The sequence below is a fragment of the Ursus maritimus genome, unplaced genomic scaffold (genome assembly GCF_017311325.1).
Source record: "Ursus maritimus isolate PB19 unplaced genomic scaffold, ASM1731132v1 scaffold_14, whole genome shotgun sequence".
NCBI lineage: Eukaryota > Metazoa > Chordata > Mammalia > Carnivora > Ursidae > Ursus > Ursus maritimus.
In genome coordinates this window covers 68,851,388-68,872,281 of record NW_024423786.1, presented here as the reverse complement: position 1 = coordinate 68,872,281, position 20,894 = coordinate 68,851,388, and the positions used below count along the sequence as shown (strand labels likewise).

At 49.4% G+C, this 20,894-nt stretch overlaps 1 protein-coding gene across 2 annotated transcripts in view; it reads right to left on the bottom strand.

Moving 5' to 3' along the window:
- The window catches only part of TOP3A (DNA topoisomerase III alpha), a 29,802-nt gene extending 8,969 nt beyond the window's left edge, over positions 1 to 20,833 (bottom strand). Inside the window, exons 1-15 of one of the 2 annotated variants that reach the window (XM_040630134.1) lie at positions 20,241 to 20,833; positions 16,142 to 16,201; positions 15,180 to 15,253; positions 14,278 to 14,353; positions 12,969 to 13,077; positions 11,835 to 11,978; positions 11,528 to 11,698; positions 11,149 to 11,249; positions 8,970 to 9,044; positions 7,649 to 7,731; positions 5,966 to 6,173; positions 4,129 to 4,314; positions 3,807 to 3,936; positions 659 to 772; positions 391 to 556 (exon numbers count right to left, since the gene is read on the bottom strand). In XM_040630134.1, the coding sequence (XP_040486068.1) occupies positions 391 to 556; positions 659 to 772; positions 3,807 to 3,936; positions 4,129 to 4,314; positions 5,966 to 6,173; positions 7,649 to 7,731; positions 8,970 to 9,044; positions 11,149 to 11,249; positions 11,528 to 11,698; positions 11,835 to 11,978; positions 12,969 to 13,077; positions 14,278 to 14,353; positions 15,180 to 15,253; positions 16,142 to 16,201; positions 20,241 to 20,420 (1,877 nt within the window). In that variant the 5' untranslated portion in view covers positions 20,421 to 20,833. The remainder of the gene's footprint in view (positions 1 to 390; positions 557 to 658; positions 773 to 3,806; positions 3,937 to 4,128; positions 4,315 to 5,965; positions 6,174 to 7,648; positions 7,732 to 8,969; positions 9,045 to 11,148; positions 11,250 to 11,527; positions 11,699 to 11,834; positions 11,979 to 12,968; positions 13,078 to 14,277; positions 14,354 to 15,179; positions 15,254 to 16,141; positions 16,202 to 20,240) is intronic. The other variant, XM_040630135.1, reaches the window with a different exon arrangement.
- Positions 20,834 to 20,894: the final 61 nt, after the last annotated feature.

The following is a 20,894-nucleotide window of genomic DNA, read 5'->3' as shown; positions in this document are numbered from 1 at the left end:
GCAGGATTATGTGCCTATTAACTCGGGACAGGATTAAAATCCAGAAGTGGCCTCTCTAAAGCCAACAGCCTGGAATAACCAGCCCAGGTTTTTCAGCTAATGGTTTCTAGGCTGACAAAGCTCTAGAGAAAGGAACAGAACTCAGGAGGGAACCCTGAAGGGGGAGGAGCTGCATGTGGGCAGTCCTCCCAGGCACGACCCCCCTGCAGAAGGCGAACTGGCCTCGGGGACACTTCAGCACCCGCAGGCACACGTTACGAGGTGCAAGCAGGGACACCACCGGCTTTCTACCGAATCGCCCCCACCCGCTCCCACTGCTCAGGGGAAGGTCACGGCCCAGGAGGCAGAGCTCAATGAGCTCACGCGCAGGCAAGGAGGGTCTGGACTCACTTCTTAGCTTTGGCCACCGCTTCAATGAAAACCTGCTTGTATTTCTGGACTTGCTGCCTTAGAACCACCCACTTGTCCTTCTTGCCTTCACAGATCAGCTTCAGGTCAGCTTCCAGCTCGGCCCGGAGGTCAGGCTTGGACATCTCATAGCCCATGGAGTCATACCCTGCAGGGAGAAGAGCAGCGTTCCGCGCGGCCCCGTGCGACGTCCCCGGGGGCTCCCGCCGCACGGCTCTGCCACCACCCACCTCAAGCTCCTCCTACTTACCTTCCACGAGCCCCATGCCCAGATGCCCGGGGAGAAACCGCTTGTCTGCCGTGAGCCCGACGTACATCCGGGCTTTGATGGTCTCAATGTGCTCCGCGTGAGTGGCGTCGGTCCCTGAAAGCCACTTCTGGTTACTCGGGGTGATGCAGACAATCCCCCCGCTGTCCCACGGGCACCTTCCTCTGCCTGGACTCATTCTCGGTCGGACACCGCCATTTGCATGGGGCCCATGCGGCAACCACAGCTCGCCCTCGCATCCACGTACTCACTACAGCTGTCGACGCCGCTTGGCGACGCCTGCACGTCTTTCTCCCCTGCTCTATGTGGCAGAGCCACGGCTGGAGCCCACATCACGTCCTCTGCATCAGGACAACGTGCTCGGGCTCCACCTTTCTGGTCGCTTCCTCCACCCGACCCATTTCTCACGCTTGTGGCCAAACGGACCTTTGCAAATGGAGCTCCGTCATCAAGGAGATGCAACTCAAAACCACAAAGAAATACCACTTCACACGCACTCGGTGTGAAGCATCACAAAAGCACAGAGAACAAATGTCGGTGAGAATATGGAGAAACCTCAACCCTCACACGGGGCTGGAGCAGCGTAAAACGGGGCGGCCACCGTGGCAGTTGGTCCAGAGGCTCCTCAAAAGATCAACACAGAGCGACCACTGGACCCAGCAATTCTTCTCCTACGTATCTATGCGAGAGAACCGCAAACCCGTCCACGCACAAACCTGTACGCTAACGTGCGCTACACCGTTATCCACGATCGCCCCAAAACGGAAATGACCCGACTGTCCGTCAACTGATGAACCGATAAACTGTGGTCTCTGCACACAACGGGAACAGCACAGGGAACGGAAAGGACGCGAGTGCTGATTTGCGCTACAGTGTGGATGAGCCTTGAGAACATGCGAAGTGAAAGAGACCAGGTACAAAAGGCCACAGGGTTTATCGTTCCACTGTACGAACTGGGTAAAGCAGGCACAATCTACTGAGTCAGAAAGATCAGTGGTTGCCCAGGGCTGGAGGGATGGGAGGGAAGGGGGAATGGGGTGTGACTACTAAGGGGTATGGCGTTTCTTTCTGAGGCGATGAAAACGTTCCAAAATTGATTAAGGTGATAGTTCTACAATCACTGTACTGAGCAACGAACTGTACATATCACGTCAGTGAATTGTACAGGATGTAAATTATGTCTCAATAATGCCGCTAACATTTTTAAGAAATGTAGCTCTCGAAGGGAAGAATGAAAGGGGGGGTGAACGGAAGGGGGAATGAACCATGAGAGACTGTGGACTCTGGGAAACAAACTGAGGGCTTCGGAGGGGAGGGGGGTGGGGGACTGGGAAAGGCCGGTGATGGGTATTAAGGAAGGCATGTATATGGTGTTATATGCAAATAATGAATCATGGAACTTTACATCAAAAACTAAGGATATACTGTATGGTGACTAACATAACATAATAAAAAATTATTAAAAAAAAAGAAATGTAGCTCTCTTCGTTCCTTTCGTCAGAAATCTTAAATGGCTCTCTGCAAGCCACAGGCCAATATCCAAGCCCCTCAGGCCAGCGTGCCAGGCCCTGCCGCAGTTGGGCTCCACTCATCTTTCCAGCCTCACCTTCCGTGACCACCCCATCTGCCCCCGGCCACAGGGCCACGTGCTCTCCTGTCCCTTCGTGCTCCCTCAGACTCTGCCTGTGCCAGACCTGCTTCATTCTCCAGGAATTCCCACTGCAAGGCTTTAAGGCCCCTGTCCGACCCTGCAGAACCCAGCAGGCTGTGTTTATGCGTTGCTTCGATTTGTTTCTCCTGCCAGATGGCCCCTGACGGGAATGGGATGCCTAGGCCTTATTCCTCGCTGCGTCCCCAGGCCTAGACCGAGGTCTAGCTCTTGTGAGGCTCACATTTTTAATGAGTACATCCTGATGGATACACGAACTCTAATTTGACTTAAACCGACAGGGTTTCTGGAGAGCACGACAACGGCCAGTGGACTCCAGGAGGGGCCCTTCTTTCGAAGTCACAGAACTACAAAAGCCACTGGGTAGTAAGGCAGCCGTGCCCCAAGGGGGAACAGCTTGCTTCCGCGACACACCCAGGGAGCTCCACTTCCCCTTCCCTCCACTTCCCTCTCCATCACGCCGCTGCCCTTTTGAACTACGTTTGCCGGAGACGATCCTCAGAGTCGTTATGAAAACGGACAAGGGGGCAGATCAGTCATGAGGGACCCGCCTGTAAACCTGGGGCCATGGGACCTGCTGGGAAAAACGATTCTGGCCCAATTTCTTTTTCAATCTGATTTCAGTTCCTAAACAATTATGGAAAAACACTTTAACAAAAACTCAGAGCACAGCCACCTGTGGCTAGCAGCAGGGTGGCCAACCCGGACTCCACAGGGGCCTGGCATGGAACGAGCGGTGAGCGAAGCCAAGTGCACGCAATGGAGAAGAGACAGCTGTCACCCCAACTCAACCGACTGCTTCCACCTGGGAGGGAAGGCTTGGGCTGCCAGACCTCCCGATGCTTCGCAAGAAGAAGACACAACACTTATGTGGAATCTCTCAAGTTTGAAATGTTGGTACCTTATTCAAAATAAAAACAAACCCCTGTGTGGGCCAAAAAAACTGAGTCCACAGACAGGACCTGGCCAGGCTGCTCCCAGTCCAGACCCCCGAGTCGTGGGACACACTGATGTCCTAATCCGGCTGGTGTGGGGCAGAGGTTAAGAGTGTAAGAGTGGACTTACGCAGATCCAGGTTTTAATAACTCGCACGACAGGGCACCTGGGTGGCTCAGTCGGTTGAGCATCCGACTCTTGATTTTGGCTCAGGTCATGATCTCAGGGTCATGGGATAGAGCCCTGCGTCGGGCTCCACATTGAGTGGAGTCTGCTTGGGATTCTCTCCCTCTGTCCCCCGCCCCACCCCCCACTCTCTCTAAAATAAATAAATCTTAAAAAAAAAAACCCACCAAAAAACCCACAAAAAACCTTGCACACCTCGTGGCCTTAGGCAAGTTCTGAACTTTTCTAAGCCTCCCTTCAGCTATAAAGGGGGTCAAGAAGAGGACACCCACGGCAGAGCTGTCCTGAAGACCAGAAGAGGTAGAGAGCTGCTGGTTACCATGACGACCGGCTACTGACCAATGCCGTGCTTCTCCATGAGGGCGATGAGGTCGGCTTCGGTGAGCAGCTGGGGTGGGCTGGTCTCCCCGTCCAACATCTCCACAGTGCTGGGCTGGAAGCAGGCGCCTTGCTCGTACACAGGGAGGGTCTACAGGGAGCAGCAGAAGCGTCAGTCTGAGCACTCCGCACGGCACTGAGGCAAAAGACAACTGCCATTTCAAAGAGCGTGGCCCTGTTCCAACGGACCGCATGAGGGTTGGGAACCCGACCGTCTTCCCCTCTCCCCGAGGCCCACGGGGGACGTGAACTCTGACCTCTGACTGGGCCTGTGCTTTATTACCTTGTCACTCCAGTGGTCATACGGGTACACGTCCAGATAGTTCCGGGCCAAAATCATGAGGCCGTGGGCCACGAAGCGTTCCTGAGCGATGTCGATCTCCACGGTGGTCTCCTGCCCCTGAGCATCCTGGGAGCAGCAAGCCAGGAAATGCCGCACGATGAACTCATACAGCCGCTGCTCATCTCCCTGGGAAGACAAGGGAAGAGTCTGCAACTCCCTCAGAATATTACCGTCCGGGGACCGCAGCCTCACCAATAGTCTGACCTGGTGTAGACCACCTTCCAGCCTCGAGTTCTGCACAGAACAGGGCACGCAGCTCCTGTAGCTTCCACACCTGCATGCAACACCGGGCCAACCTGCCCGATGTTTCCTTTTTTTTTTTTTAAAGATTTAATTTATTTATGTGACAGAGAGACAGCCAGTGAGAGAGGGAACACAGCAAGGTAGTGAGAGAGGAAGAAGCAGGCTCCCAGCGGAGGAGCCCGATGTGGGACTCGATCCCGGAACACCGGGATCACACCCTGAGCCGAAGGCAGACGCTTTAACGACTGCGCTACCCAGGCGCCCCTCCTTTCTTTTTTTTTTTTTTAAAGATTTTATTTATTTATGTGACAGAGAGACAGCCAGCGAGAGAGGGAACACAGCAGGGGAGTGGGAGAGGAAGAAGCAGGCTCCCAGCGGAGGAGCCCGATGTGGGGCTCGATCCCAGAACGCCGGGATCACGCCCTGAGCCAAAGGCAGACGCTTAACGACTGCGCTACCCAGGCGCCCCTGCCCAATGTTTTCTGACGTAAACCCAACCGAAGGAGAAAACGAGGTAAAAGCGTAATAGCTAACACGAGACCCCTTGTATATAAGACACAGGAAAGTGGTAGCCGGCAGCCCAGCCTCCCAGGGTTTGTGGTGATTTTCTACCAAGTAAGTAATCAAGGACCTAGTGAGGCTCCATCTGTTAGAAGCCCCCAAGACACTCAAACTCACAGCCAGTAATTCTCCTTCTAGAAGGGATCCCAAGGAAACCGTGGGAGGCCCACAGAAACACTGACACAAACATTCGCTGTCATCACGTCTCAAAAAGTTGGATGCAATTTATTCTCAAAAAACAGATTTGGCAAAATAAATTATGGTACGTCTATGCCATCATTAAGTGTCGTACTTAAAAATATTTCAGCGTATGGGGAAATGGCGAATGTCTGTTCCTTATAATCTTTAGAATTTCCTAAATTGTCTAAAATGAACCCATTATCACATTTAAAGCCGGAGAAGAACAGTATGTATTAATAAAAGAAGGAAACAAAGACCAGATGGGACGCAGCTTTGCAATAAGCCTGCATCTGTCAAACAAGCCCAACCAGCTCGGCCTCACGGAGCACATCCCCGCGCCGAGGAAGGGTGACAGCAGGTGAGACGCCTGAGCTTTCAGGGCTGCCTCAAAGCCCTGCCGCCACTGGACCGCGACAGGACTCCAGCGTCACAGTCACCGCATCAGGACGGCAATGGAACCCAGTCCAGTCTGGGGAGGCCAGGGGCAGATGCCTCGAGTTAACGAGGGGCCAAGAAGACCAAGTGGTTCTGTGGGGGCCCCATGGGGGGCTGTGCCCAGCCGAGTGTGGAGGGTCTGACAGAGTGGGAAGTGGGCTGAACAGAGTAGAGCCCCCCTGGGCAGGGGTGGGGGCTCATGGAAGCCACGCGAGACGGTGAAGCATCTCTTTGCTACAATGGAAGAGCTATTTCAAAATCACTTAGTTCCTAAAGTAAGAGCCTGCAGAGTATATTCAAGTGCTACTGACCCCTCGCTTCCCCCGGGTTCCAGGAGGCAGGAGGCAGGGAAACCGACCTGCAAGCTGCCGGTGTATTTGGTGGGGTGGATGGGAGGGTGGGCTTGGTCAGACTTGTTCCCATTGCGTGGAGTGGGGCCACCCCGCTCTAGAATACTCTGGGCGAAGGCCCCCCAGCGCGGATCCTGGGTCTGCTGCTCCACCAGCATGGTCAGGTTCAAGTCTTTGGGGAAAATGTTTGTTTCAGTGCGAGGATAGCTGATGTACCTAGAACAAAGGCAAGCAAATAGAAAAAGAAATTGCTATAATTGCTCTAGAAACAACTGGATTCGATTGGAAACACCTGGAGACACCTGCCACACCCCACCTGCCCTAGCCAGCTCAACTGAGGGCAACTGAAGGAAGGTTCTCACACGGGACCCACAGCGGGGTGAGCAACAGCAGGTTCGCTTGCTGAGACACTCCGAGAAGCCAGAGAGTATGTGCGACGGGCAGCGCGGGGCAGGACACACTCCTGCTCGGCCTGCCAGCAGCTATGTGGCCGGGGACACAGGCTGGCCCGATCCATCGTCACTCTGCCAGTGACCCCCATGGCCTTGACAGAGGCAACAGAGCATGCTTCTATGACTTTGCTTCTAGCACAGAAAGAATAATGCCGGTGCGCCTGGGTGGCTCGGTTGGTTAAGCATCTGCCTTTGGCTCAGGTCGTGATCTCAGGGTCTGAAGTCGGGCTCCCTGCTCAGCAGGGAGTCTGCTTCTCCCTCTGTCCCTCCGCTTGTGTGCACTCACTCTCTCTCTCAAATAAATAAATAAAATCTTAAAAAAAAAAAATCAAAAAAAAAAAAAAAAAGAAAAGAATGCTGCCTGATAAACCATAATGTAGACCCTCCATGTAACATTTTTTATTGGCCACTTAAACGGAATTAATGAGATCATTTACATGTCATACAAGTCTTCAAAATAGTTTACACTTAGAGCATGTCCCAATCAGCGCGACTCAAATTTCAAGTGCTCAATAGTCCCCTGTGGCGAGTGGCCGTCACACTGGTTAACGTGGACTACGCGGTCCCTGGATGGCACGAGGGCGCTCACAACCCGAGATGGGATGGTTTACGATGGCAAATGACTCCCAAAGGTGCTGTGTGCCACCTGCCAAGGCCCTGGGGACAGCTGCTGAGAGCTCAACAGTGGGATGTGAGTTCACTCTATGGGCTCTTACTTTAGGAAGGGATTTTGAAATGCCTTTTCCATGTCAAAAAAGTCAGTGTCAAATTCTTCTACTTCAGAGGTCAGGTGATAACTAGACAGTCTGCATTTTCCCATAAGCTCTAAAATGTTTACCCTGGGGCCCCTGGCTGGCTCACTGGATGGAGTGTGTGATTCCTGATTTCGGGGTTGTGAGTTCGAGTCCCATGTTGAGTGTAGAGATTCCTTAAAAATAAAATCCTTTTTGAAAAATAAAATAAAATGGGATGCCTGTTGGCTCAGTCGGTCAAGCATCTGACTTTTGATTTCGGCTCAGATCATCGTCTCAGGGGTGTGAGATCGAGTCCCATGTTGGGCTCCATGCCGGGTGTGGAGCCTGCTTAAGATTCTCTCTCTCCCTCTGCCCCCACTTTCTAAAACTAAATAAAATAAAATAAATAAATAAAAAATAAAATAAAATAAAAATAAAATAAAATAAAATAATTTCACCCTGATAAAGACACACTGAATTCTACTCCCAAATGTGGAATATTTACCCTTGGGTGTAGAGCTTTTCGGCAATCCTCATGGTTTCTTTCGCATTTATTCTCAACTTTCGAGAAGCCAGCTTCTCAAGCTCCTGTAAATGTGTCATAGGCAAGTTAGGGTGTAGTGCGGGAGTCACAGGGCACAACACGGCCGCACAACTCATCTTCACAAATGTCTGGCCCCTGGCACTCCAGCTGCTGTCACACAGAAGGGGAAAGACTGTGCTGAGGGAAGCTTTCTCAGCCTGCCGGGCAGCGATGGGGCCGATCCGACGGGCAGAAGCAAGAATCACCCGAGGAGCCAACAGATTCCCGGGCCCTGAGCACTGGGGATTCTGACAGAAGAGGGCTGGGAGAGAGGCCAGGAATCTGCATTTTTCAACAAGCCAGCTAATACACAGAATCCAATACAGGCAGTCTGGGAACCACGCTTTGGGAATACCACCCGGGCCCTAGCAACTTCTCTAGGACGATGAATACCAGTCTTCAAGAGCTCCTGGGAGATAATCGGTTGTCCTTCCCCTTGGTGACATTCCACCAATGCTGCTGGCTGTGTGTCAAAGCGTATTTAACCGGGGAGGAATAACACACTTACATCTGTTACAGGAAATCAATCCATAACTCTTCCCTTGTCAGTCGGAGCACACACACACCATGCCACACCGCAGATAAAGAACACACTGCCCACCGGTCCCTGCATGCTTCTCTCAGCCTGCTTGCTCTGTACGTTCAGTCTCCAGAGGGAATCCCCACAGAAGCTGTACCCTGCATTTTCCTGCAAAGTGGCCACTAGGAAGGGGCACCCCCCCCCAAGATAGTTAACTCCAAGTTATGTCCAACGGGGCTGGCTCTTCCTGGGTCTAAAAATCTGAAAAACTCTGTTCCCTTTAAGGTAGGCTCTTAATGCAGATCTTTAAAAATGACGTTTACATAGACTATACGGAAACATTAAAAACAATGCTTGGGTGGGAAAGCCAAGGTACCCGCTGTAACAACGTAAAATACACACATGTGAAAAAAAGAGGCAGACACTCAGATTATATCCGAGACTGCGAGAGGCTGGCAAGGTGAGGCGGGCCGTGTCTTCCTCTTTTTGTTCCCCAAACCCCACACAAAGCAGCTATACTGCCTTTATTAACTTAAAAAACCACCCAGCATTAGAAGACTAAGCAGGCCCTGTTTTGGGGTTTCTGTTCTTCCCACCACTTTCCTGCGTGGCCCCGTGAAGGGTGATGCTTCCTGCCACTGGGCCACTGCCTGCTGCAGAAGCCGGGTCCCAACCACGGGAGGTCAGAGCTCTGAGCACCTGGCGCACTCTTCTAGAACATACCACAGTGTCCAATGCTTGAGGCCTCCACTTGCTCTTTGCCTTAGACCTGACCTCCACCACGGTTGCCCTGGGATCCTAGAAAGCCAGAAAAAGCAGAGGCCGTATTAACCTGTTGGTGTACCTTGTCCAGCTTTCCCGCGGCAGCCTCAGCTCACCGTTCTGGATGACACCACCAGCAGAGGTCCCTGCCCTGGCCGTGAGAGGACCTCGGGGAACGTCGGCTTGTAGCCCATGGTGTGGTGGAGACATCACCACCTTCCCGCTCAAACCAAGGCTTTGAGGGGCAACTTCACGAGCTCTCCTAAGCATCTCCTAAGAACTGTTTCCTATCTATACACACAGTGTGGATTTTTTTAAAAATTCAGGATAATACTAAATTAGAAATAGGAGAAATCACACACTACAAACCGGAAAACTCAATCTTAAGACTGACTTCACACTTTTTTTTTGGGGGGGGGAGAAAGAGCAGAGGGGGACAGGGAGAATCTTAAGCAGGCTCCATGCCCAGCATGGATCCTGACATGGGACTTGATCTCACAACCTCAAGATCATGACCTGAACTGAAACGAAGAGTCAGACCCTTAACTGACTGAGACACTCAGGCACGCCCCCTCCCCCAACTTCACACTTGTTTTAAGATTTTATTTACCTACTTATTTATTTGAGGAGGAGCACTGGGGGAGGGAGAGGGACAAGCAGACTCCACGCTTAGTGTGGAGCCCGACACGGGGCTCGATCTCACAACCTTGAGATTATGACCTGAGCCGAAATCAAGAGTCAGTCTCCCAACCAACTGAGCCACCCAGGCACCCTGCCCAACTTCATGCTTTTCAGAGACTACAAATGAACAAAGAACTCAGCCTAACTGAATTGATGATGAGGACATTTGTATTTCAAAATCCACATTTCTCTCTGCAAACGGCATGGGCTCCAGGGGCTCTTTACAAGGAGCTCAAAGTATACAACCTGCTAGATTTTCCTGCACCACATCCCAGTAAAGTAGAAATAGGACAGCTCTCTTTTACTGAACAGATAAACATGCAGTGTCACAGACACGCTGGGTGGCCGCCAGACCGCTAGGGTCAAAGGGTGGAGAGAGGGACTCCTGGGAGGCAGTGTGGTCTGCAGAGGGGGCTGGAGAGTCAGATACACTGGGGTCCAGTCGTGCTCTGCTCCTTATCAGCCTACAGCGTCTGTGCACAAGTTACTTACCCCCCTCCCGCCTCACCTGTGAGGTGGGGACAGTGTCACCAGCCTCAAAGGCACCATGAGGACTGAACAGTATTACGTAACATACGGCGTGTATGGCACTGTAACAGGTGCTCACAAGTTACCATCCCCCTTACCAAATCGATAATAAGCCTGCCGGGGGGCTATGGCCAGGGGCACACGTGACTCATCGAAGGAGAGATCTCTGAGCTTTCCTGAGGCACCACTGAGCGCAGCCGCCACGTTAACGCTGGCAACTATGCGCTGGTTGAAAAGCAGCAGCACCACAATGCAGACGGTCGGTCCGAGGGTCGGAGGTCGGTCCGAGGGTCGGAACTTGGCCGCTGGCTGGCCTGTGGCCCTCTGACGTGCTGTATGCTCTCCTGACCCACGCTGCTGCCTCCTGCTAATCACCCTGGCTTCACTCAGAGGTCACCGTGAGAGGCCTTCCACGACCACCACACCTAGAACAGTCCCGTCCCTGCTTCCGGTCTCTATTCCTTTATCCTCTTACTTCCTGGCATCAGTCCCCGTATGAAATTCACTTGGTCATTTGTGACTTTCTTCTCTCTAGAGCTCCTCATGTGACCAGTGGAAGAGGGAGCTGGACCAGATGCTGTGCAAAATCCTTCCAGCTTTAGGACTCTACTGTTCTAGAATGGTCTAAAGGATCCCGAGTTATCTCTGGTGACAGCATTCTGCTGCAGGGAGAGATTGCAGCTATCCAGTTCTTACAATTTCTGACTTTATCTAAAAGGTCTACAGATCCTTTACTTTCACATTATTTACCGTTGTTTTCATGGAGTTCCGGTCTTACTGGTTCCCCAAAAATGATATCCTGAGATGCAAGCTGAAAGCTACATTTCAACAGGAAAATGAAGCAGGACCACCTCCGCTAACAGAGAAGGACTGGCCTGGGAACTTGCAGAATGGTCTTCCCAGATCATTAAAATTCTAAATAATTTCTTACCTCCATGCACAGCTGGTAGAGGACAAGACAAGCCGTGTGGTTAAAGAGACGATGCCTTTTCCAGTTGAATTCTACGACTCCATCTTTGTGGTCATGAGTTACTGTATTGGGGACAAACGGGAAGGCCATGACTCATAGAGGCCATTGGACAGGACGGAGAGGAGAAAGTACATTGCAGTGAAAATCCAAAGGAATACGAAACATTGCTTGGGGAATATTTTGGGTGCCTAAGGAAACTGAGTGGATTCTGAACCTCGTAACGGGGTGGGAGGAAGGACAGCAACGCTGAAAAACTCACACACTTAAATTCTGCCATTTATGCTCCCGGTTCTTCCCGGGCCCTTGGGCCCCACACCATATACAACTCCCCCAGCCTTACCTTTAATTTTGTGGAAGATTTCTGGCACAAAAGCCTGAATGGCTTTGAACCTCTCCACCACGAACCCCAGGGTCGGGAACTGGCAGCTGCCGTAACTGATGAGCTGCTCTGCCAGGACCTCGGGAAAAATCCTCTGAAGCCTCAGGGTTTGGAACCTAGTGAAGGCAGCTCCTAGAAAGTGAGGAAGGAAGGAGAAAATGGAGGGCCGTAAGATCAAAGCTAGCTGCATGTACTTACACGCAAACCCCATTCTCCCCAACACCCAGTGTGCCACGTGGACACCCGAAGGAGTTGGCTGGCGGCTCACCGATCCTCAGGTCCAGCTCCTGCCTCACGTCCACGGCGTCGCTCACTCTCTGATCAGGCTCGGTCAGGTTTTCACAGGCCGCCCGGACGGCTCGGGGCGTGATCTCAGAGAAACGGGCTCTCAGCACCGGCAGACTGGGCTTCACTGGGGAAGAGTCACCAAGGGCAAAGTCAAATCACTTTGCCGTCCCAGCATAAAGGGCTCGTTTTTCTTAAACCACCTTGAATGGAACGTAAACCATCCCGAGACGCTGGGAGGCACCCAATTTTCTGATGAGGTTAAATTAACAGCACGCTAGCCACCTAGGAAGAAACCTTCACTATAGCTGCTAAACTTAGTGTTGTCAGAAATAACAGTGGTGTGAATTTGAGTGATTCAAGAGAATTTCGGCTATTCTCTTGGTGAGCCTCCCAAGATCCTAACCTCACTTGCTCTCTTAGACTTTACGGAAAATGAAAACATTGTCAATTAAAAGGTCCTACGGGGATATTTCATGTCCTGGCACGGAAATAACACAGGACACCTATGCTGTCCTTGGAAGTTAATGTACTTAAATTCCCAGGAGTCATTACAGCTTTCCACACAAACACAGTTCGGGAAAACAGACACCGTCTTCTCTGAAGCCTGAGAATGGGCTTTGTGTCACTTCCTCTATGTTACCTGAAATCATCAGCTCCGTTCGAGCCATTTGAAGTCATTCCACAAGTATGTATTAACATCCAGGCATTGTACAAAGAATACAGCAGACAAACACAACATTCCAGAATTATTGTTCGTACTGTACATATGGTATACATGTTCCCTTACAAATATTCGATATATAACTTAAAGAAATAGGATGTATAAAGTCCCTGCTCTAACATGTGACAAGCCCTAGGACACATGGTCTGTGCTACTGGTTAACTCATTTAGTCCTTACGCAGCCCTGGCAACTGTGTCAGACTGGCTTGACTTTCCAGAAAGCTCAGGCTCCTGAGGGTTTAGTAACTTGCTGCAGGACACACAGCTGGGGAGAACTGATGGATCCAGGGGAGAGACTCTCTGGGGAGGAACTCAGCCATGGCCCATTGGCACAGGGGAACCATCTACTTCTGTGGTCCCAAACTACAGAAACTCAGAAGCCACAGCACTTACCAGCCCTGCATACGTGGATAATTTCAAACCCGATATTTTCACCTTCTCGATCACAGTCGGTCCAGATCACCAGGGCCTGGCACTGCCGAGTCTCTCGTTCCAGAGTTTTCTGAAATTCCCAACGAGGAAGGACCAGTGAGAGCACAATTTCAATCACTTGACACCTCTAGCTAAAGAGATTTGACTGAAGATTAGTGATGTTCTTGGAATAGGGCAACTTGGTGAGAAGGAGAGATCTGGGAAACTGCTCTTAACCATCTCTAAGGATGCCAAGGCCACTAGTACAATTCTCCAGCTTAGAATCACAAACCTGTAAGTGAGCTTCTAGAAGCCTGAGGGTTTAATACAACTATCCTAGTCTGATGAAACCTAAAACTCAGTTCTTTTTTTTTTTTTTTTTAAAGATTTTATTTATTTATTCGACAGAGATAGAGACAGCCAGCGAGAGAGGGAACACAAGCAGGGGGAGTGGGAGAGGAAGAAGCAGGCTCATAGCGGAGGAGCCCGTTGCGGGGCTTGATCCCATAACGCTGGGATCACGCCCTGAGCCGAAGGCAGACGCCCAACCGCTGTGCCACCCAGGAGCCCCTAAAACTCAGTTCTAACACATACTTGTAACTCTCATGGCTCTAACAATGTCCTGGTAAAAAAAAAAAAAAAAAAAATCCCTAAATTGAGTTTTACCCCAAGAAGGCTTCCCAGTTAGGAGTGAACTAATTATAGGTGCCCTGACTGCTTGAGAATTCATAACTTGCTGTCTAATGACCCTTTACACTTTGTTGTCGCTCCATGCTAATTAGGGCTGGAGTCTAGGATTAATAATTTAACAATATTATTCCTAAGATTTAAACAACCACTACTTACAAAAACGCTTACTTTAGTTCCTTGGCTACTTAGTTTAAATGGCCACATTTATATGATGAGTGGGAGTAATTTTTAAAATCATGGTACTGGGATGCCTGGGTGGCTCAGTCGGTTGAGCGTCCGACTGACTCTTGGTTTCAGCTCAGGTCATGATCTCAGGGTTATGGGATCGAGCCCCAAGCTGGGCTCCATGCTCAGCGTGGAGTCTGCTTGGGATTCTCTCTCTTCCTCTACCTCTGCCCCTCCCTGCACTCACACTCTCTCTCATTTTAAAATAAATAAAACCTTTAAAAAGTATGTTAAAAAATAAAATCATGGTACTAAGTGTGGTGGGAAACTTGATCTCTAAATTCTAATGCATTCAGAATGCAGGAATCACAGTTCGATTATTTTGTACTTGGGAGTTGTTCAACTCCGGTGCCACACGTCTTCCAAAACATCCTACCTTGATGTCTACAAAATTCTCCGGGCAGTACTTTTCAATTTCTGCTTCAAAGAGAACAAGGGGATTGCAGCTGTGCCTAGAAAAAAAATGAAAACACAACACACCCAACCTCAGCCACAGGATGAAAAGTCCCCCATTTTAATGAGAAAAAAATTGTTCCAGTGTGCTCACGGATGGATCCCCAACAGAAAAAGTTCCACGTGAAAACACCAGAGGGTTCAAAGCAAGGCTACGACCCTCCGCACAAACAGGAGTGACTAAGAAGAAATTCTGGAACTCTTTCACGCATGTCTGCAACAGGATAGATGTAATCCAATGACCACGTGAAACAGGTCTGGCTATTTTAAGGGAAACATGCTTCAAAGTGGTGGTTTACTCTAAACGTAAGGCAAAAATTCACAAGGGTTCAGTTGATCTTTGGTTATCGCTGTGGTCTCCATGGTTTTCGTCTCCTCAAAATTCACCTGTTGGAATCCTCACACCAGTGTGATGGTGTTAGAAGGTGGGGACTCTCACAGGTGATTATGTCACAAGGGTGGTAGCATCTCATGAATGGGATTAGGGGTCTTATAAAAGAGGCCTCACAGAGCTCCCTAGGTCCTGCCACCAGGAGAGGACACAGGGAGAGGTGGGCACAGTGCAATGGGGAAGAGGGCCCTTCACCTGACCGTGCTGGTACCCTGATCTCCTCCTTCCAGCAGCCAGAACTGGGAGAAATAAATTCTGGTCGACTACGAGCCCCTCGAGTTGATGACATTTTGTTACCGCAGTCCAAACGGACTAAGACAGTCACCTGAGTGTTGTAAGCTCCAGGATAAGATCGACATGCCTCGAAATGCCTGCAGTATTTCACAACTTACTGTAACACTCAGAACGTTCTTCTCCCCAGGAAGTGTACTGACCATTTGCGAAACTGCATCTGGAAATCATGAGCCAGCAAATGTCCAGAGACTGAAGTCATTATCATGGTAACGTTCTGAAGGATAACAAAATTGGAGTTAGTCTTTTAGCAATTACATTTTGCCAGATAATCCAAATAAAAGGGAGAAACTTCTATTAAAGGAAAAAAAGGGGTTGCCAGGGGCTTGGGGGGAGGTGGGGAGGATTGAATAGATGGAACACGGAGGACTTTAAGGCAGTGGGACTACTCTGCATGGAATTACAATGACGGATACATGTTACACTTTTGCCCAAACCTACAGAACGTACAACACCAAGAGGTAACCCTGATGTAAACTACGGACTTGGTTGCCTGTGATGTGTCAGTGTAGGTTCGAACGTACAAATATACCACCCCGTGAGTGATGCTGACCTTGGGGAGGCAGTGGTACATCTGGGGGGGGCAGGGGTGCTATAGGAAATCTATTGCCCTCTCAGTGCTGCTCTCAAAACCTAAAATGGTTCTTAAAAAAACAAAGTCTATAAAAAACCAAACCCGAACCTAGTTAGATGAGGAAGAAATGAACATAAATATGTCTCTTGGACGCCAAATGCCATAGTAAGACAATCACCATTCTGATTCTAGCAGCGCAATGACTTTGATAGGATCTAAAGTTTCCTGAAACTCTTGCGTATGAGCTTCTTTCTTATTATAAAGAGATGGGCCTGCATTTAATTAAAAAGTGATTTCCTTATAAATTATAAAAGGTCGCCTGTCATCAGGGATCTTTAGGTCTTAACAATCGGTATTCTGAAAAGATTGTGATTTATTCTACAGTGGCCAGGCTCATTCTTCTTGATCGAATAACTCAAGATACGAGCAATTTGGGGACGACCTGTAGTAAACAGCTGCTCCTTCTATAGCCATATCGAAAAACTCCAGGAATATACCCCAAAATGGCACACGGATCTAAAAGCCACCTACCTGGCCGTAGAGATGATAGTCAAACTCATAGATCTTGTTGAATTTGGAAAATCCTTCCCTCTAGAAGAAAACAAAAATATAACAGATCGATTATTTGGACAACAAATGATTCCTCAGCCTAAGGATGAAGCAGAATGCTGGTAAGTGCTAATATGGAAAAGTATTTCCTAAAGACAAAGAATTGGCTACGTTACTAAGACCATTTATCACATCGATCCTCGAAACAGTTACAAGCACACGATTGGTAGAGTCCGTGGAGTTTTTACGCTGGAAGGTAACCTTGAGGCCAGCTAATATAATATCTTCTCATAAATGAGAATGGATGCGTCCAAGGTCATATCACAAATTAAAGGCAGAAGAAGGATCAGGACATAATTCTCTTGACAATTTTCTCCCTCTTCCCCATATACTTCTACTACTTTCTGGCTGTCCAATTGCACCTGTCAACTGTGAGCACAGGCAAGTCGTTCACTTTTCCGAACATCAATTTATTTTTGAGTATGGTTACCTCTAAGTTCTCCTCTGGCTCTAAAGTCCAGTAACGCTATGAGCCCCAGTCAGAACTGGAATCCAGTCTATAAAGCAATTCTTCAGTTTGCAATCATGGATGGACAAGACCCTCTCTGAGCAGATACCACCTTCCTCCACAGGGACATTAAAAGTAGTCACACATGTGAGTTTTGCACCAACACTACACAGAAGACAAAAAAATGGCCAACGGGGAAGTGGAGAAATGTTCGAGGGCCAAGAAGGGTCAGTGTCGAGAAGATTCTTCCTCTTTCTTACAAAGACAATTTTTTTTTTAAGATTTTATTTATTTATTTGACAGAGATAGAGACAGCCAGCGAAAGAGGGAACACAAGCAGGGGGAGTGGGAGAGGAAGAAGCAGGCTCCCAGTGAGGAGCCCGATGCGGGCTCGATCCCACAACGCCAGGATCACACCCTGAGCCGAAGGCAGACGCTTAACGACTGAGCCACCCAGGCGCCCCACAAAGACAATTTTTCTGAGCGGAATAATAAATGAGGTTCTCTTTGAGGCATAATGACAATTTTTTTTCAAAAGATTTTATTTATTTATTTGAGAGAGAGAGAACACATGAGCAGGGGAAGGGGCACAGGGAGAGAGAGAGAGAATCCTCAAGCAGACTCCCTGCTGAGTGCAGAGCCAGACACGGAGCTCGATCCCAGGACCCCGAGATCACCACCCGAGCAGAAGGCAGACGCCCAACCAACTAAGCCACCCAGGAGCCCCCATGATGACAAATTTTAAGAGGGAATTTATTTTAGTATCTGATACTTAAGAGTTCACTGGTTGCCAATGTTGCCGAGAAAAGAAATTCCCCTTTACAAACTCCAATCGCTAGTTAAGCCCTTTTAGTAATAGGGAATAGAAACTGTCTAATAGGGGCGCCTGAGTGGCTCAGTCGTTAAGTGTCTGCCTTCGGCTCAGGGCGTGATCCCGGCGTTATGGGATCGAGCCCCACATCAGGCTCCTCCGCTGTGAGTCTGCTTCTTCCTCTCCCACTCCCCCTGCTTGTGTTCCCTCTCCCGCTGGCTGTCTCTATCTCTGTCAAATAAATAAATAAAATCTTAAAAAAAAAAAAAAAAAAAGAAACTGTCTAATAAGTAATTTTGGACTTTTTTAAGAGAAGCAGTGCCAGCAACTTTTTTCCCCCCCCAAGAAAATGGTTTCTGACTTTTTAAGAAAGCTCTGAAGCCTTCCCAAACACACACTAGTATGATATATAACAAGGCTGAAGTCAGCTGACTCAGCCTCTCCCCAGCCCAGCCCCAAGTGACTCCTGAGGTGCATATCCACTGTCCCTTGGGTCTCTTGGGAACACAGTCTGAAAACCTCTGTTCTAAATATACCTTTCAAGGTAAGTAACTGGTCTGATAACATGCGTGTGACCCCAAAACAGGGCTCTTCCAGGCGGTCTCCTCTCCCAGTGGTAGACTCAAGGAAGTGAAATGTTTTTCCTTACATTTCAAACTTGTGCCCTGTAATTCCCATCTGAGGGCGGCACACAATTATGTGTGGTTCCCCATTTGGGGGAGGTGCTCAGGGAAAGTGGAGGCTCCCAAATCACAGTAGTTCTGGAGTCCGGAGAAAGAAAGAAAAAAACCCAACCACCTGGTAGACCAAGAACGTTGCTTTTGTGATCTCTTTTGCAGTGTTGTCCACTCTACTAAAAAAAAAAAAAAACACAAATTCCTTCTCTAAGCACTCTGTAGGAACTGTCACATCACTGTCACTGAATGTACAGCAGGATTCATTAAGATTTATCTTTCTGAATATAAAAAATAAAATCATGAAAAAATTGCACACACATAGAAGATTGTAGTTTTCAGTGTGCTTTTGAATGCTATTGTAAATGGAACTGTTTCTTTAATTTTCTTTCTGGATTCTTCCTTAATTTTCTTTCTGGATTCTTCCTTAATTTTCTTTCTGGATTCTTCCTTAATTTTCTTTCTGAATTTTTCCTTAATTTTCTTTCTGGATTTTTCCTTAATTTTCTTTCTGGATTTTTCATTGCTACTAATTTGTGTGCACTGATCTTGTATCCTGCAACCTTGCCCAATTTATCAGCACTAATGGTCTTTTGTGGATTATTTGGGATTTCTATTCTATAAGATCATGTTGTTTGCAAATAGACATATTTTTAATTCTTCTTTCCAATTTAGATTTCTTTTTCTTGCCTAATTGCTTTAGCTAGAACTTCTAGTAATTTTGGATAGCGATGGTGAAAACAGGCAATCTTGGTTCGTTCCTGAGCTCAGAGGAAAAGCTTTCAGTCTTTCACCCTCCAGTTAAAGTTAGTAATGGCCTTTTCAAAATGCCTTTTATCATGAAGGGGATTAAATTTTTATCAAATGTGTTTTCTGCACCAGCTGAGATAAACAATGTAGGTTTTAAGTGGGGGATTACTGGGTCATATCTGTGTTCTATAAAGTCACTTTGGCAAAGGAGAATTTCAAGAGTGAAAGGCTAGGGAGAAAGCTACCGGAGTTTTCCACGTGAGGGGTCAGAGGCCTGAACTCTACAGCACATCATCAGCTCTTGCTCCCACTATCCACGAGCTAGAAATGGAGGTCTAAGGACCTTGGGATCTTTCAAGAAAAAAGGGCAGGGAACTTCTGCCCCATACTCTTAGAAATGGCCTCCAGAAAACCTTTTCATGATCCACTTTAATTTGACAGATTTTCCTGAACAGTCCTTGCTGCCTCTGTGCCCACTTTTATACAAAATCTTTTACCTTACCCTTCCTTTGCACCTCCAGTGTGTCTAAGACCCATTCTCATCCATTACTTTTTTTTTTTTTTAAAGATTTTATTTATTTATTTGACAGAGATAGAGACAGCCAGCGAGAGAGGGAACACAAGCAGGGGGAGTGGGAGAGGAAGAAGCAGGCTCATAGCGGAGGAGCCTGACGTGGGGCTCGATCCCTTCACGCCGGGATCACACCCTGAGCCGAAGGCAGACGCTTAACCGCTGTGCCACCCAGGCGCCCCCATTCTCATCCATTACTTGCCTGTTTCTTGGAATTTGTACTAGTAGGAATAGGGCTGATGTTCGCTCTAGTCCCAAACCCTAGGCAGTACTGCCCCATCAATATGCGTTTACAGACTGCAAAGTCAGTGGGGCTGCAGAACACAGGGGATGCAAGAGAGCTGGGGAGAGCTAGTTAGCTGGCAATGCTCAGACAGGGCTTGACTGCCAAGTTAAAGGGCTTTGGTCTGTGGTTCCCAAAAACTGAGCTTTCGAATCACAGGGACTAATGTTAAAATTCAGACTTCTCTGATCTCACGCCAGACCTAGAGAATAGCCGGTGCCCCAGCTGGTTCCGATTATCAGACAAGTTTGGGAACCGCTGTAGTGGACGAGGAGAAACCAAGGTTTTCAAGAAGTACACGGGTGGAGCGTCTTAACTATACTTTTGCATGCCTGTCATTCGGAAAAGACAGGAAGCCAATGCAATGACCCAGAAGCGAGGGACGTGGCCTCCGTGTCTATTCCCGGAGCCCGCCTCGCCTTCCCGCTGGGTGATCGGGACCGCTCCCTCACCCACACAGCTGATCGGAAAGACGCCTCCTTACCCGCCTCATGCGACCGTTGGACAGCAGGTCGGCGATCCCCTTGGCCGCGTCATTCTTCTCGGCCACACAGAGAATTTTCCGCACGCTTCGGAAGGCCACCTCCATGGCAGCGCGGGACAAGGCCCGGGCTCCCGGCCGTTGCAGCCTGCGGAGCGCGCAGCGGGCGACCGGCAAGATCATCCCTAGGCCCCGCGCCCGCAGCCGCCCCCCGGGTACCCACGCATGCTGGACGAGCCAGAGGTGAGGTCCACCCGGCGCCCGCCCTAAGGGAACTGGGGCCTCCGGGAGCCGCCAGCGCCACCTCCCGCCGCCCGTCAACTCCCCTCAGCCCGCCGGGCTTCAGACTCTGCAGCCTCTGCCGGGAATCCCGCACCGAAGGCTTCCCGTTTCCGCCCGCCTTCTCCGGCTACATCCGCCTGGCACGAGCGCCACAGGACCGCGAACTACAACTCCCAGACGGCCCCGCGCTCCCGGACCCCTAGCACGTTTCCGCTCCTCCGCCCCACTTCCTTCGCTTCCTGACAGTGGTTGGTAAGTTGATTCGTCCTTGGGAGAGGCCGCCGGACAGTTCTGTCCAAACCTGTCACTAGCTCACAATCTTTTTCTGTCCCGTTCGGAAATCTACGAGGGCGCTTCCGGGTCACGCGGCGCAGA